Genomic DNA, 17503 nt, shown 5'->3' with positions numbered 1-17503 from the left:
GTTTGATGTTACAGATCTATAGAAGGGAAGGAGGTGCCTCAGACTCGGTTAGGAAGGATATTCTATAGAGAAGGTAGAGAGTAAATCAAATGATTCCAATCTAGAAACGTTACAGGTTGATGTGTAAGGTGAGCTGATTGTGGTTAGCGGAACATAATGTACGAGTAGATATGGAGTTTGAGAATATTTGAAAAGGTTAAGATAGTGGTAGCCCATGTAATGTTTTAAATAACAATGATTGTACCACATTCTGTGGCGTGAGATAAGAGACTGTGAATACTAAGTATTTTATTGATGAAATTAATTTTGGCAAAGGGATGCAAGTGTGCCTAGGATGTAAAGTAGCATAGCGTTTTACTAACTAGGCTGTTAATTAGGGATTTAGCTGTCTGGAAATGGGTTGAGGATGACACTTTCCAATGGTATGTGGTAGGAACATGACCGTTGTTGCTGTTGAGGAAATAAATGATTCCCAATTCTTGAAGAAGTTGGTCTGGCAGACTGGGTGAGTTAACAGTATCAGCATCAAGACCCTTTTAGACCAAAATGCAGCACCCCAGATTTTTTTTTACAGTGGACAGTGGTCATGGTGGAAGGTGGGTTGTTAAGATCTGTGAATTTTGGTTGTGTTGGCTTTGAGAAGAGTGCAGTTGAGGTGGCCTCGGAATGGACAATAATTAGTTTGGATGTAGACTGTAGGTAGTTGAGAGAATAGGCAAAACTTGTGTGTCCATTATTATATACCGTTAGTGACGTATCAAGTACGATACAGAAGATAATTTTAACGCACCAAGTGGTGATGGAGCAGTGATTGCTAATTGGTCAGTGGAGGCTTCTTTTAGAATAGGAAAGGAGCCGTCGATACTTGATGAGTAGATGCAGCACAGCATGGTGAGACAAGTGAGCAACACTGAGAGCCTTGAGAGTAACATTTGACACTAACTTTAATTATCGGGTTGGCCTGCTTCCACTTGCACTTCCAAGTGTCTGTGAGCATACTACAGTCCTGATGCGTTTTATGCAATCTACTGGGTTAGTTGTAGGCGGTTTCACGGTTTGAATTTGTATGTGCAAAACGATCTTTTTCCATTGACTCCGATTTTTCAGGCTGAAACTTTCAAGCCATTAGCGTTCTTGTTTCTGGAGTTTCTTTTTATTAGGAGGCCATTTCCTCGATCTTTTATCAAGTACCCACTGAATCAGAGTGATTTTAACTTGGTGAATAAAAGACATCTCGCTCTATACATAATGCAGATCTGATGTGATCAGCTTATTTGACATCAGTCTGTACTCCCTGCTCCAGACCTATTATTATAATGCGACTGAAGGAAGAGATGGATACGTACCTTGGATGTTCTTAGGACGCTTGTCCAGTGCTTAGTTTGTGCTTGTTGTTTCCGGTGCTGAGCACCGGCACTTATTTTTGAGGGCCGGCGCTTATTCTTCTGCCTAAAGCATTTGCTGCGAGCAAAAGACACATATGGACAAGAGGGAGGAAGGGAAAAACGAAAAGGCGTCACAAAATGAGATAGTAGAAAGCTGCTAGAGGGAGCTGAAGGAGCAGGGAGTGGCTTTATATGGATTAAAGAGGCCCGAGATGGATTCAGGATTACGCCACCTGGGTATTCCATGTTCTCACATTTAATTGCAAAAGCCACGTGTTTTAAGAGGATGGCTTTGGGCACCGGCACGTTTTTATTTCCAAATTAAGCACTGCGCTTGTCTATAACTGGCAAGAAATAAACACAATTGTGATTGGGACTCCTCACTTTTAGCTCAGTCAAGCATGGCAAGGGACTCTTTGTTTTTGTCTCTTCAACTTTTTATCTTTCCCATTTTCTGATTTTGCCTTGCCCTTTTCTTCATTGTGATTTTTTTTTCACTATCTCATCCTCTTTCCTCTTCCATTTACACGTTTTTGTTGTTTTAAATGTTATTTTATAATTCCGGGAGGCTTTCCACCTTTCTGTCACAATGTCAAATCCAGAATCCGTGTAGAGCTAAATGGAGAGGTTTGACTTAAACATACATACCCCAATAAGTGACAAACAAAAAGGAGGAACTGGAATAGCTGCCCCCTTACCTTTGGGTCCTCCTTGTACAGTAAAAAATGAAGGTGTACTTTCAGCTAGGTGGTAAAAGATGACGGTAGAGGCAAGCAGATAATAGGCCTACACATATGTGCAGTTCTGATCAATCTGAGATTACATCTGTCAAAATAGAATTTCTACCTGAAAAGTCCTTCGCAGTAAGAAGATGGAATAGGCAATGTTTAGGTTATGTAGATTAGTTGTGGTTATTGGTGATGAGTGAAACACTACAATTGTATGCGGTGTATATGATGAATATGTAGAGAAGAACTTTCTTTTCACTGCGTTGCATACAGAGGCCGACACAAGTCAGAGGAGGTAAAATGGCACGCCCTGAATTACAGAATTGAGGTGAAGTGCTGAATATCTGTTCCTTATTCAATGTCAGCAACTTACCACTAGACCACGTGTTTGGAAACAACTTGAACACAACGTTTTAGGACTGACAGCATTTCCCTTGCCGTGAATTTGCGGTATTATTTGCGCAACCCCTGCTCATAAATAACATGTTTAAATAGTTTGTTTACTTTTAGTTCGAGCGGGTGTACTTGCGAGTGTGAGGCAAGTGTTCGTTTTTCATTTCTGTGCCACTAAATCACGCAGGTTGTCCCTCTCTCCACCTTAATTATTTCCTTGTTTTTCCTAGGGGACGGACATAGGGGACGCCTCGCACTTCACGTTTGGGTTTGTCGGCGCGGCCCTCGAAATCGTTCTGATTTTGTATCCTTTCTTTTGGAAAGAATTCTGTCTGTTAACAAGTATTCTGCTGGCTTTCTGGGACACTGGTCATTTACTAAGATGCGGAGGCAGGTCGTTCCTGCTCGGGCACTCGAGATGTTTTTCCTTCGGTGTCTTTAGGCATTTGGGCGGCCACAGAGAGCGGAATGCATTCCTTAAAGGGCTCTTTTCCTTGATTCTCACAGTTATCTGATGGTCTCCTCTGTCGTCGGCTTTTACAGCCTCAGCTTTTTTGGAAGTTTCACTCCCCGGAAGGATGACACGACGATGACAAAGGTAAGGTAAAGCTGAAGTGCTGATGCACTCCTCAGGTATTTTTGTGTCTGCTTCATTTGCCACCCAAGACACACGCCACCGTTATTTGTCATGATTGTTATGAGCGGGTCATTTGCTGTGATCAGTATTTGTTTATAAGCCGGGTCAACGCAAGCAGAGAAGTTTTTTGTAAACGCTAAATTAGGGGGGGGGGGGGGGGGGGGGGGAATGGGATGCCCTGTGTTTGGTTTGGACGACATCCATTCACTTGAAAAAAAAAAAAAACTTTGCAGTGTCAACGCTTGTTAACTAGCTTTAGAAAACCCCCATGAAAAGGCTTTTTCTGGGAAAAGAAACTTATTTCTAATGAGCAACTTTTGAGGGCGCCGACCTTGTGTCAAGGATCCTGTTTGAAAGGTAAATCACTCGGTCTGTCCTAGTAATGTCGCCAGAATATTTCAGATTTAAATAATTAAAGTATGACTGGGCGGCACCACTGCTTCACTTTTCGAGGCTCATTTTAAATGCGATGCTAAGTTGACTAAACACAATTAAACTCTGGACCTGGGTGTTGCTAATTAATATCGACACGTTTGTTGTACTTTAAATTATTATTTTTATTTTTTTTTTTTTACATATTCTTTCAAGCTTATTAAGCAGATCTAGTTGTGTGAAAACGGCAATTTCAAGCAGTCATTTTAACAACGCTGTAGATTGATTGTGTAAATTGATATTGGCTGATTTTGCCTAGAAATGAAGTCCGAGGCAATACCCAACACAAAAATATATATTTATTCATGGTAGATTTAAAAACAAACTGCTCGACTGCTTTCTCGTTGCTGGTAATGAATAATGCATTAGAACTAACCCCTGCCAAAATCCAAATGTTCATTCTAAAAAAAAGACTTATGTATTAAATAAAGCTAAGCAAATTGTGAATAAAGTTTTCACCAGGGTAGTTTGTAAAATTCTGTCTTTAATGGCAACAAATCAACAACTGCTCTTATAACGTGGTGTATAATTATACACTTATATTTTTATTGTGCAGTTAACCGGTGCCATATGTTACCAGAAACAATATAGTAGATTGAATGAAATAACTCGATAAACTGTAGCATTAAGAATTTTCAGAAATTCACCAAAGGTTTCATGTTTTTAATGTGGTTTGCTTACATTGCAGTAAGGAAGGTGAAGAACTAAACGGTTGTGTATGTGTCAGAATACAAATTAAGGTAGAACAGATAAAATGTAATCATTTATTTAGGGTCTGTTTGTGTGTGTGTGTTTATATATATATATATATATATATATGTATATATATATATATACTATGTTTGGGGTGAACGTGCACGTCTCTTGTAATCTTGACATGTTTTGCAAAATAAAAGTATGTACGACTCCGTAAGAAATAATTTAAGCACTATGTTTATTCAAGTTTCAGCTGTGTTCCTAAGCAGTCACATATAAGCGGCCAGTCAAGGTTTTCTTGTATTGATTTTCTCTTGTTTTCGTAGATCATTGGGAATTGTGTGTCAATTCTAGTTCTCAGTTCTGCTCTTCCTGTGATGTCCAGAACGCTGGGTAGGTTTGTGACTTCAGAATTAATTGTTGAATCGTTATATTTAGCTTATTTTGTTATATTACTAGCCATTTTTAAATATATATATATATGTGTGTGTTCTGTTGTTTAGTATGCAACGTCAATTGCCAGGTGTCTCGCAATGACTGTAGTAATTTAAGCAGTTCATGAAGGCTCTATTACCATAACTCTGATCATATGAGCGGTATTGGATACATGCCAAAGAAAACAAAGTACTTTACCTATTTTAACAGTTCCATAAAACATGATAAAGCATACAACAGTGCATGAGTCACCCTTGGAAACACACATAGTTTCAGTATGTTTGTCGTCATGGTCACAATCAATAGGTGTACTTAATAGCACCCAGGTTTTCCCCTGAATCACAACTATTTTTTTTTTCCTTATGTCCAATATTTTTGTTGAGTTATTTTTATTTTTTTTTAAATTTAGGACTGTTTTGTTCAAAATAAGTTCACATAAACACCAATACTTTTTCACCTTAAAGGACGACTTTTTATACCATTTCAGATTCAACTTTTACATAATTACACAATAATTACATTTACTTTAAGCATACACGTTTATCCATGTTGGGTTTGCCCTTTTCTGCCTAACCTTTTGACTTTCTCAATTTTTTGCTGATCCTTTTTTTTTTTTTTTTTTTTAACCTTAGGACTCTGTGCTTTTTAGAGGTGCTAACCTGTGCTAAAGTGTGTGTGTGAATTCCGTTAAAAATGGTAAAATTGCCTTACACCCAATTGGCTCGTTTACTTGTAAGTCCCTAGTAAAATAGTACCACCTGTACCCAGGGCCTGTAAATTAAATGCTACTAGTGGGGCTGCAGCACTAATTGTGCCACCCACCAAAGTTGCCCTTTAAACAAGTCTCAGGCTTGCCATTGCAGCCTGTGTGTGTACAGTTTAAACTGCCATTTCAAACTGGCAAAATAAACCTTTTGCCAGGCCTAAACCTTTCTTTTTTAATACATATGACATCCCTTAAGTATGCCCTAAACAGCCTATAGTGTAGTGGGTTTAAAAAGTTGGACATCTACTTTTAGTATTTATGTGTGCTGTTAGGGAAAAACTCTTAAATATGTTTTCACTACTACAAGGCCCTGCATCTCCCACAGGATAACTTTGGGCTACCCTTTTACATTTAATACGTGAGAACTTATAATTGTGAGTAGTTAATAATGTTGAGTTTGGTGTCTTAAGAATTGTAATTTAAAAATCTCTTTTAGGGTAAAGTTGGATTTTAAGTCACAATCTTGAAAATGCCACTTTTAGAAAGTTGTCAGTTTCTTGCCCCAAGTGTTTGGTGCCTACAGTTTATCCTGGGTCACATGACTAGGTGTAGCTGCAGTTGGACTTTATGTATTACTTCCAGACAGGGCGACAAAGGGGGGACTAGCTGTTGGCAGGATGGGCCATATCTAACTTGATAGGAAGGCGGAGCTGTCAGCTACCACACTTGCACATCACAAAGATTATGCCTCAGCACACTCAAAAGGGGTCTCACACTAATCTTTTGCTCCCCAGACAAGCTGGGACCAGGACAGGGAGGAGGAAATTTCCGACACCTCTGGAGGGGGAAACTCCAGAAGCTTCTTACACTTCAAACCTGGCATCAAGAATACATATTAACCCCCTCAGACCTAACTCTTCAGTACACCTCCGGATGTCTCGGAAGGACTGCTACGATGCTCTCCTGCAAGAAGGACTGCTACTCTGCTGCCCTGCTGACTGAGTGAAAAGGACCAAACCTACATCTTGAGCCCAAAACCACCTGAGTTACTCCAAGGGCTATTGACTGGACTCCTGACCAGAGCCTCAGGGACAGAAAAAGCTCAAACCTCCTTGCCCCGGGATCCTGGGCTCTGCCTGCTGTTAGTCTCCCCTAAGTTTGTGCCACCCCAGTCTTGGACCCTTGGAAGTGGGCCTGAAGGTGCTCTGCCAGCCCAGCTGTGGTCTCTTGGGCAGAACTGACATAGTGTGATGCATCTCCCTGCAGCTCAGCATTGGAAACGCTGTTACGCAACACCTTTCCGATGCAGAACCATGCATCGCAGCTCCTCTGAACTGCCACCAGGCATCCTACGTGCTGGGCTTCATATCACAATCCTTCTCCAACAGCATCCTCCATGTCAACGAGGGCCTCTCATCACAAGCCCCGTCGATGCCTTCATGAGAACCACCACTGCATGGCGCATCATCAGTGTGGGATCTCGTAGTACTCGGCAACCAGGATTTAAAGTACTTAGTTCAGCGGACCTAATTTGGTCCATGTATCCAGCCCACACTCTATCTCGGTCAGCCTTAACATGTGACTCTCCTGGTAACCATAGTTGGTGCTTTGTGCGTTGAAATACTTTTGTCACTAAAATCTTTAAAATGTATATCTCTGGTTCTACTGATTTTTGTCGTTTTGGTGTCAAATTTATTAAACTTTACTCTGTTTTTCTAAGTTGGTGTGGTATTTTTCTTGTGTTTTGTTTTCTCTTTATCACTGTTGTGATCTGCATAAATGCTTCACACATTGCCTATGTTAAACTTGACTGTTTTGTGCCAAGCCACCAGAGGGTTAAGCACAGGTTAATTTGGGGTTTGCTTGTGACTTCATTCTGACAGGAATTGTGGTTGCTGCTTGAGTAGGGCTTCACCCCCTCAACAAATACTCAGTGGTGCTGATTAGGATTAGTGTTTGTGCACTGACATACAGTGATTTTGTGTAACACTAAAATCCCGTATCAATATCTTGATATCAATTTGTGCTTATTAAAATTTGGCTTGATTGTGACTTTTGCTTTTTCGAAATTCACCCTCACCCTACCTGTCTGTCACCATAGCTCCAGAAACTGAATTATAGTTCATCAACCTGGAGGACCACACTGTGGCTGAGGTCAAGGATTTTTAGATGTGTGCTTATGGGGTAACATGCAATCTTGAATGAAGGGAACTGTAGCACGTTTATGACTTCTCTATAACTAGTGGGCAAAGGCAAGCTGTTAATGTCTTCTCTATAACTTATAGGCAAAGACAAGTGGAAGTGCACAATAAATAACCTAGCAAAAAATGCATAGCTAAGGACTTTGCAAATTAAATTGCCACTTTATTAATTGCCCTTTATTTTTCTCCGTATACAGTGCTCTAATGCCTTCCACTCTTTTTCTTATGTTTCTATACATGGAAAGAATTACCACTCTCCAACAATGCAAACTGTATTACAGAGATGAGCCCCATGAAGGGCAAACTGTAGGTGTGATTGTTGAACAGCTTTGGGCCTTATTGGCCTTTGGCTAATAATGTCTTGTTGAAGATTACATTATTTAAAGATTATGTAACTAGTACATTTGTTAGTAATAAAAGAAGCACAAAAGGGCTGCTGGGTGTCTTGGGGAACGCACATCATCAATTGTTTATAGAAGAATGTGAATAATTTTTCTCACCAGCCTTATGCTGCATTAAATTGTTAAGCAAAACACAAATGATGGACGGAATGCAGAACCAATCAAACATTCACCCCCAGTCACAGATCTGCGTTTAATCCATCGTTCTTTTGCTCTCCATGCCACCCCAGTTTAGACCCAGCCATATGCAAATCAGTCTTGACCCTTTATTTAAATTGTTAGCGCTAAGACTGCATCGACCTTATTTTTTTTTAAAGTTCAGATTACGGTTGTTGGAAATGGCCCTTTTTGCATGGGTATCCCCAAACGTTTTGCCTCTGACCTCCTGTTCTTGACTATGTGCTGCATTTCGTTTTTGATGGCTTTAAGACTCTGGGCACTTTGTCACTGCTGACCAGTGCTAGAGTGCAAGTGGCCTCTATCTAAATTGTATTTGGTGATCTGTTTATCCATGATTTGCATAGTTTGATTCATGTCTAAGTCACTAGTATAGTGCACCATGTGTGCTCAGGGCCTGTAAATCAAATGCTACTAGTGTGCCCGCAGCACTGATTGTGCCACCCACATGTTTAGCCCTGTAAACAAGTCTCAGACCTGCCACTGCTTTGTATGTGTGTGCAGTTTTAAACTGCCACTTCGACCTGGCACGTGCACCCACTTGCCAGGTCAAAACTTTCCCTTTTACTAAACTTAAGTCCACCCACCCCTAAGGTAGGCCCAAGGCAGCCCTGTGTGCAGGGTGGAGTGTAATTAAAAGGTAGGACATGTACTGGTGTGTTTTACATGTCCTGATAGTGAAATAGTGAAATACTGCTAAATTTGTTTTTCACTATTGCAAGAGCTATCTGTCCCATGGAGTAGCATGGGGATTGCCTTGAAATATATTTTAAGTGTAATTGGTAATAGATAGAGATATGGAGTTTAGGATGAACTCACAATTTAAAAATACATCTTTTGGTGAAGTTGATTTTTAAATTGGAAGTTTGAAAATGCCACTTTTAGAGTGGGCATTTTCTTGCTTAATCATTCTGTGCCGCTGCCAGTCTGTGGAATACACGTCCGGGTCAGGATGACAGTTGGACTGTTTGTGAATTCACTCTAGACAGTCACACAAAGGGAGCTGAAGTGTGCCCTTCATATCCTGATGGGTCTTCCTGATCTAGAGTGGTGGGAGGAGCTTACACATGCACCTGTTTAGGGCTGTGCCTGTCCTTACACAAACTAGTCTCCAACCCCCTGGAGTGTGACTGGGGCCAGGGCAGGGAAAGGCAGGGTCTTGTGCACTACAAAGATTTTTCTTTGCAGTTTAACTTCTTCAAAGGCAGAAAGGAGTATAAATACTGGACCTCTGACCCCACAAAGTAAGAATCCTTCTGTACTGAAGACATTCTGCCAGGAAGAAGAGCTAGATGCTATAGGAGGGACTGCCACTCTACCTGTATCTTTGCTGTGCTGGCTTGCTGCATATGTCCTGGGAGTGAAAGGACTGGACATCCTGCTTCCAAAGGTTCTCCAAGGGCTTGGACTGAGCTTGCCTTCTGTTAGGAAGACTCGGGTACATCAAATAATTCATCTGCCAGCACCTGGGCTCTTTTGCTGAGATTCCTGACTTGCCAAGTGGTGTCAGATCCAGTCCCTGGGCCCTCGAGAGTGAGTTCCAGTGCAACCAAGAAGAAACCAAGTAGATGAACTCCAGAGCGACTTCGGAACTGGTGCTGCTGTCCCACTCCATGTCACTGCCTGCCCCGGAGATGTGGTCCTCGCTGATTGCAACGATCTCAATTGAAACCGCAAGCCGGACGCCACCGCAGCGTCTCATAAGTCCCACCACAGCGTGAGTCCCGAGTGTCGTGTCACCGACGCATGTGACACCCAACTCCGTCGCAGCACCTGTGGCCCCGTGGTGTGATCACGACAATGCAAAGTTGACACCATACATCTTGACCTGCTGGATTAATCGACCCCGTCAGGTCCTAAGGGACCAATGCCTTGCCACCAACGCAACATCATGGCCCCTGCAACCGTAAAGAACCAATGCCCCACCTCCCCTGGTAGCAATAAGGAACGGACGCCGCACCGGCTCCAGCAACGCCTCCCCTCTCCAACTCCGTGCAACACCTTTGTTTCCTCATTGTTTTCAAAGGTACTGTGTATGGGGTACATGTGACTCCATGACTGGCCCACACTCCCTTGCGAGTGGCATCAGACTGTTGGGACCGACTCCGTCCAGACACAGTGATAGCCCCATTTGGAGCTATTGTGTTTCTAAGTGCTATACTAAGATCTAATGTTTAAAAATGTGTATCTTTACTTGTGTATGTTGGATATTTGTTGTTTTGGTCTTGTTTTATTCAAAAATTCTAAATATTGGCTGTTTTTCTTATCTGGTGTGGAGTACTTTAGTTGTGTTCTGTGTGTGTGTATACAAATACTTCATACATTGCCTCTGACATAAGCCTGACTGCTCGTGACAAGCTACCAAGGGGGTGAGCAGAGGTTATCTTAGCTGTGTGGCTCCCTTACCCTGACTAGAGTGAGGGTCCCTACTTAGTGGAGGTGCAAACCACCGCCAACTAGAAACCGCATTTCTAACAATAGTTTCACAGAAAATGTGGACAACTGTAGTGCAGGAAATAGGGTTGCTGGTTAAATGCCTTACTCAAGCAGCAATCACATTTCCTGTCGGGGTGAAGTCAAAACATTTGGGGGTTATTACAACTTTGGAGGAGGTGTTAATCCGTCCCAAGAGTGACGGTAAAGTGACGGATATACCACCAGCCGTATTACGAGTCCATTACAGGGAGTGCAGAATTATTAGGCAAGTTGTATTTTTGAGGATTAATGTTATTATTGAACAACAACCATGTTCTCAATGAACCCAAAAAACTCATTAATATCAAAGCTGAATATTCTTGGAAGTAGTTTTTAGTTTGTTTTTAGTTTTAGCTATGTTGGGGGGATATCTGTGTGTGCAGGTGACTATCACTGTGCATAATTATTAGGCAACTTAACAAAAAAAAATATATACCCATTTCAATTATTTATTATTACCAGTGAAACCAATATAACATCTCAACATTCACAAATATACATTTCTGACATTCAAAAACAAAACAAAAACAAATCAGTGACCAATATAGCCACCTTTCTTTGCAAGGACACTCAAAAGCCTGCCATCCATGGATTCTGTCAGTGTTTTGATCTGTTCACCATCAACATTGCGTGCAGCAGCAACCACAGCCTCCCAGACACTGTTCAGAGAGGTGTACTGTTTTCCCTCCTTGTAAATCTCACATTTGATGATGGACAACAGGTTCTCAATGGGGTTCAGATCAGGTGAACAAGGAGGCCATGTCATTAGATTTCCTTCTTTTATACCCTTTCTTGCCAGCCACGCTGTGGAGTACTTGGACGCGTGTGATGGAGCATTGTCCTGCATGAAAATCATGTTTTTCTTGAAGGATGCAGACTTCTTCCTGTACCACTGCTTGAAGAAGGTGTCTTCCAGGAACTGGCAGTAGGACTGGGAGTTGAGCTTGACTCCATCCTCAACCCGAAAAGGCCCCACAAGCTCATCTTTGATGATACCAGCCCAAACCAGTACTCCACCTCCACCTTGCTGGCGTCTGAGTCGGACTGGAGCTCTCTGCCCTTTACCAATCCAGCCACGGGCCCATCCATCTGGCCCATCAAGACTCACTCTCATTTCATCAGTCCATGAAAAATCAGTCTTGAGATATTTCTTGGCCCAGTCTTGACGTTTCAGCTTGTGTGTCTTGTTCAGTGGTGGTCGTCTTTCAGCCTTTCTTACCTTGGCCATGTCTCTGAGTATTGCACACCTTGTGCTTTTGGGCACTCCAGTGATGTTGCAGCTCTGAAATATGGCCAAACTGGTGGCAAGTGGCATCGTGGCAGCTGCACGCTTGGCTTTTCTCAGTTCATGGGCAGTTATTTTGCGCCTTGGTTTTTCCACACGCTTCTTGCGACCCTGTTGACTATTTTGAATGAAACGCTTGATTGTTCGATGATCACGCTTCAGAAGCTTTGCAATTTTAAGAGTGCTGCATCCCTCTGCAAGATATCTCACTATTTTTCACTTTTCTGAGCCTGTCAAGTCCTTCTTTTGACCCATTTTGCCAAAGGAAAGGAAGTTGCCTAATAATTATGCACACCTGATATAGGGTGTTGATGTCATTAGACCACACCCCTTCTCATTACAGAGATGCACATCACCTAATATGCTTAATTGGTAGTAGGCTTTCGAGCCTATACAGCTTGGAGTAAGACAACATGCATAAAGAGGATGATGTGGTCAAAATACTAATTTGCCTAATAATTCTGCACTCCCTGTATATCCTATAGAACTCGTAATACGGCTGGTGGTATATCCGTCACATTTGGGACAGATTAACACCTCCTCCAAAGTTGTAATAACCCCCTTGGTTTTTTGAAAGTAATGTTGGCCTGCTGGAGAAAAGTAGAATGTGAAGACAATGTAGGCTGTTTAATCATAGATCACATAGCAGTAGCTTCGCTGAAGTAAAATAATAATTAAAATGGCACACCCTGGGCCCTTTTGCATGAGGAAAAGTCAATTAAGGAGATGCTCTGGTGCTGGGGTTAGGGTTAATCAATGCAGTCATGAGCTGCACCTGAGTTAGGGATGCGCCCTGACATTTCCATACACATCACTGCCAAGGTTTCAGACTGCTTATGTGTGACATTTTCAAAATGTACACTTTCTCATGAGAAAAAATCAAACAATGAAGACAAGGGGAACATATAAGTATCAGAAATTACACTCAAGGTATTTTACTTTAATACCGTGCTCGTGAATGTGCATGCTCTTCTAGTCATACATTCTGTTTAGGTTGCTGGCAAGTTTTCAGGTTGCTTATGTGTGACATTTTTATGGTTCAAGTGCACTTATGAGCGACATTCAGCTGCTAGATGTGTGAGATTTAGAGTGATACTTTCTTGCAAGTAAAGTCAATGAAGTGCCTAGAAAGAGAGAAATACCAGAAATTACAAGCAATGAAAATATTTTTCAAATATCCTGCTGCAAAACACGTGAGGAACACTAAGTGTCTGCTTGTTCGTGTCAGCCTATCTTATATTGTGTGTAATACAATTTTAAAGCAATGTGCATATTCACATTGCTTTCGGTTGCATCCTCTTAGCACTATAATACAGAAGTCACTATTCCCCATTGCATCAACCAGGACTAAATTTGGATTCTTTCTGATTAGAGAGAAAACCTCTACAGTGATTGCATTCATCAAATGTGGTATCATAACATTAGTATAATATAATGCATTTATATCATTTACTTTAACGTATGATGTATCATCTTTCGTTTTGGTGTGTGGTTATTTTGCATGGGGTTACCTATTGATGAAAGATCAACAAAATAGTTATAGACCATTTTAACACATGTCTCGCCACATGTCCTCATCTACATATGTCTAATTTCAGAAGTGGAATGGGGGGACAGAAAAGCAGAAGCCTTCACTGGGAAAGTATCTTTTGCCTCTTCATAATCTACAAGAGCATGGATTAAAAAAAACACACATTAACAGAAGGCAGAGGTCACCGAACAATGCCATTAAAATCCTCACGGCACAGGTTTCTAAAACGAAGAAATCTTTAATGTGTTAATGTGATTAGAATTAAGACTGGGCCAGACACAACACAGAAATGCGTTCAAGAAATGAGAGCATCATTAAGAAGCCACTCTGAATATTGGTTTGCCGAAAAATATAGAAGCAAAGTAATAATTATTAAAGACGTCTCACAGCGACTCCCCAACCATTACACTTCATTAGAGATCAGATTAACGCAGGGCAGAGTCGACTGAGAGAGCAGGGTGTGACTCACCCGATGACCGCTTCTCCGACCGCTTCTCCGGCTTGCTTTTTCTTGAGCTACGAGTGTAAGTGCTGAAGTTCCTCAGCCGAGCTGGGGAGAGGGGCAAACAGACGGCAGCAGAAGCCCACAGTGGCAGGCTGAGTGTCCGAAAGGAATTTTGGCGAAGAGTGACAGACAGCATAACCCCGCACTTGGCCCACTCCAATTAATGTTATTTCCACAATACATTTTATGAATAAATTCACAATAGCCGAGTGTGTTTGCATTCTATTGGAGATACTGGGCCGCAGTTTCATTACATTCATAGATTCTTGCGACACAACCTTTGACCTCACCGCTTCCTTTGTTCAGTCATAAATCAAAAATGCCAAAGCCATAAATCATTACATGTCATAAATCATTTTGAGTGCCACACATTGTTTTCGTTATGATTGCAAATCGTAATTTGGAGCCAGGTCATAAATCACAGTTGATAGGTCATACATAGATCTTTACTCCCGGATCATAACTTTGCATGACATCACCTCTGCTATAAATCAATCAAGTCTTTGTCATACTTCTGGCATCTATTGTAGTTGAGGCCATCCATCCTCCATGCCGCCTTTTGGGGTCATCCATTTTTGTTGTTTTTTACTCTCATCGTGAGGGGGGTAGCCTCTTAGTGCTGTTAGGCTCAACTCGCTACCTTGTCTGTCCATTTTGTGCCCTGCCAACCGGCGGGTCTGGGCCGCGAGTGCCGTGCTCCGCTTACTCCCCCATTGGCCTATTTACCCTGCCATAAGGCATCCCCAGGTAAGTAGCCTTTTTCTGGCACACCGCTCACCGGTGTGCCTCCTTTACCAACCAACGTGCCCCATTTACCGCCACGCCGCCTGAGGGGCTTACGTCGCTAGGCGGCTCCTCCTTTCATTCTTTGGGTTTTGCTCCTTCTCATTTTCCAGCGCTTCCCAAGGAGCACTGACGTTGGTGCACCGTCCTTGTGACAGCCTACCTGCCATTTGTATTCTTCACTGACAACCTGAATGCGCTGTGCATGTTTGGCTTCGATTAACGTATGCCTCCCAGATCTCTTGCAGTTGGAGTGCTTCCTCTGGGTTCCTCCCCTTTGCGCCCACTGCACACTGTTGTGACCACATGGGTCTGTGTGGGCCCGGCCGGCTCCTCTTTGGCCCTTCCGTGTGCCCTCTCGCCTCGCCAATCCGGTACATGAAAGGAGACAAGGAGGGCAGGAGACACAGACATTTATTATTTACATGTAAATTATCATCCTATTCCCAAGCCAAGTAGAGGTGATTTGATTGGCCAGTCCTGCTGGGGGTACAGCCCCCGGCAACCAGTGCCTAACTTGTGCCTGTTGTTTTCCGTGGGGAAAAAGCTGCAGTCGTCAGCTGTAGGTGCGGGGGTGGTTTTAAATGAATAGCAAGAGGCCTAAGAAGGTTTCAGGATTACGCTGCCTCAGTTTTCTGTGTTCGCAAATGTGGTTGCAACAGCTGCCTGATAACCACGGGCAATGGGCTCCAGCACGTTTTTTGTTTTCAATTTGCACTGCTTCCACCATTTAACAGATAACCACCCATCTGCCATGCATCGACACTCCTTACTAGCAAAGTCTGTTATGTTCCATTTTTTTTTTTGTGTTCTGCGGCACTGTTGGAAACGCCACATGAGACTAAAGACCTTGCCGTTTTAACAATACTGTGGGGCCCTAACGCCTTCAAACAAGGCCAAGCGCCTGAATCCCCCCCCCCCCCCCATAGATACACAATCCGGGGGATCCCGCCAGAAAGGAAAAAACTGCGCTGCACAATCGAGGAGTGCGTCATCAAAGCACAGAAAGAAAGCTTTGTCAAGCGTGCAGTCCGCTCTAACAATCACCAATATGCCTCAAGAAACTGACCACGCTCATCCGGTTGCAGCCCCGGCGCGTCTCACACGCCCCTGCACCACTGCGCTTTATCCAAGGTAGAGTGTCACCTTCTAGGTGTAAGCATTTACCCGGACGAGTGTTTTAACTCCGTTTGTTTGCGTATCAACCATAAATATTTGTATGGCGTATTGACCCTCAGGTCAAATCACTTGTTTCTCCCGATTCTGTTTTTTGCTTCTTTTTTTTTTTAAACTTATTGTCGGTTTTTATTTTCGAGCACTCTGTTTCTTGGACATAAGGAATTGTGGAGCTGGGCGGGGCAGGATTTTATAGGATTATATGATTTGGACAATTGGAAACAGGTGCGGTGTCTCTCACATTGGAAGTAATTATTTATCTACCATAACCTGCTTGATCTCCTTTACTTATATATAGCGCTGCAAATCATCACATGGTGGCTGCGTGATGCTGTGTTGCCCTTATTCCGTTATGCATTGTGGGGCAAAACTCTGCCCTGCACAGACGCAAGAGTGGGATGTCCAAACACCCAACTAACGTTTAGCATGGTGTGCCCTCCGCTTCAAGAATCAACCAAAATGCCTCCAGAAACTGGCATGCTCTTCCGGTTGCAGCCCCGGTGAGTTTCTCGGGCCTCGGAATTATCTTGCGCTCCCCAAAGGCTCACAGCACCAGCCTTGCTGGGGTTTGGCTGAAACACGACCTGGAAGCGCCAGTACCGCGCGCAATAATACCCTTTAAAGGTTTAACTCCAGGCAACACGAAACAGCCTGGTTCCGTTGACGGCCTACGTAAGGTCACGAGCTGTGCGCTGCCCCCATACGTAGTCATGCGCCAATTTGTATGTAGAGCTCCCCTACGCAAGTGTTATCAAGTTATAAAGCTCGTGGGATAGGCAGCGGGCAACCCTTTATTTCCATTTGTGGCGTAAAAGCTGAACCACCCGCCATGCATTACGTACCATATATTACTTCCATTACATATCTACATAGGATCAAAAACGCCCTTGTACATGAGAGGCAAAACGCCATCATTTTCACATACCTCTTCCCGTCTTGAGAGTTGGGAAAACAAGCATTAGGATGGGGAGAAATCAACGCACGCAAAGCCCATTCACGGCACCTGAGATTTACCAAACCCTGAAACACATCCACACGAGGACTCTGACTGGCCAAGCACACCAGAGCCACAAATCTTACCCCACTGCCCTGGCTCCCGGGCCAGTGATTAACCTGTGTTCGAGGGCTCTGCTGTTTCCGATTGGATCTTTCTTATCTCACTGCCCGGACGGTGGGGCAAGCCAGCCGCCGAGGGTGAAAACCTCGCAGCTGACCCTTAATCTCATTGCAGTTACGCTGGCGTGTACCTAAGCAGCCAGGGTTGTTGATTGGGACTTGGGTTCAGGAGAGCCCACTCTACTAAAACTAGCCCCACGGTCCACTGCCCTGGTTCTAGGGCCGTGAATAGAATTATCCCACCCTGGGAAGGCCTCACACAAACCTGGCACGGGACCCCAGCACCTCTCCCTCTCCGTGGCCGGGCCGCCCAAACCGGCATTCTCGCGGGGGCACAAGGCGGCCACGTACGGCTGAAAAAATTCCTCCTCAGCATGGCCCCATACCAAGGCCATAAATCATTACATGCTTTGACCTCCCCCCTCCCTCGTGGTCGAGGGC

General features: G+C 43.2%; 1 protein-coding gene across 1 annotated transcript in view; it reads left to right on the top strand.

Annotated features, from left to right (window-relative positions):
- Window positions 1-17503, top strand: part of LMBR1 (limb development membrane protein 1) — a 785226-nt gene that overhangs the window by 674191 nt on the left and 93532 nt on the right. The window contains exons 13-15 of the mRNA XM_069211146.1: window positions 2737-2810; window positions 3014-3104; window positions 4598-4664. Of these exons, the coding sequence (XP_069067247.1) occupies window positions 2737-2810; window positions 3014-3104; window positions 4598-4664 (232 nt within the window). The remainder of the gene's footprint in view (window positions 1-2736; window positions 2811-3013; window positions 3105-4597; window positions 4665-17503) is intronic.

This window comes from Pleurodeles waltl, chromosome 10 (assembly GCF_031143425.1).
Source record: "Pleurodeles waltl isolate 20211129_DDA chromosome 10, aPleWal1.hap1.20221129, whole genome shotgun sequence".
NCBI lineage: Eukaryota > Metazoa > Chordata > Amphibia > Caudata > Salamandridae > Pleurodeles > Pleurodeles waltl.
The sequence above is the reverse complement of the archived record's forward strand: the minus strand, read 5'-3'. Positions and strand labels throughout refer to the sequence as shown.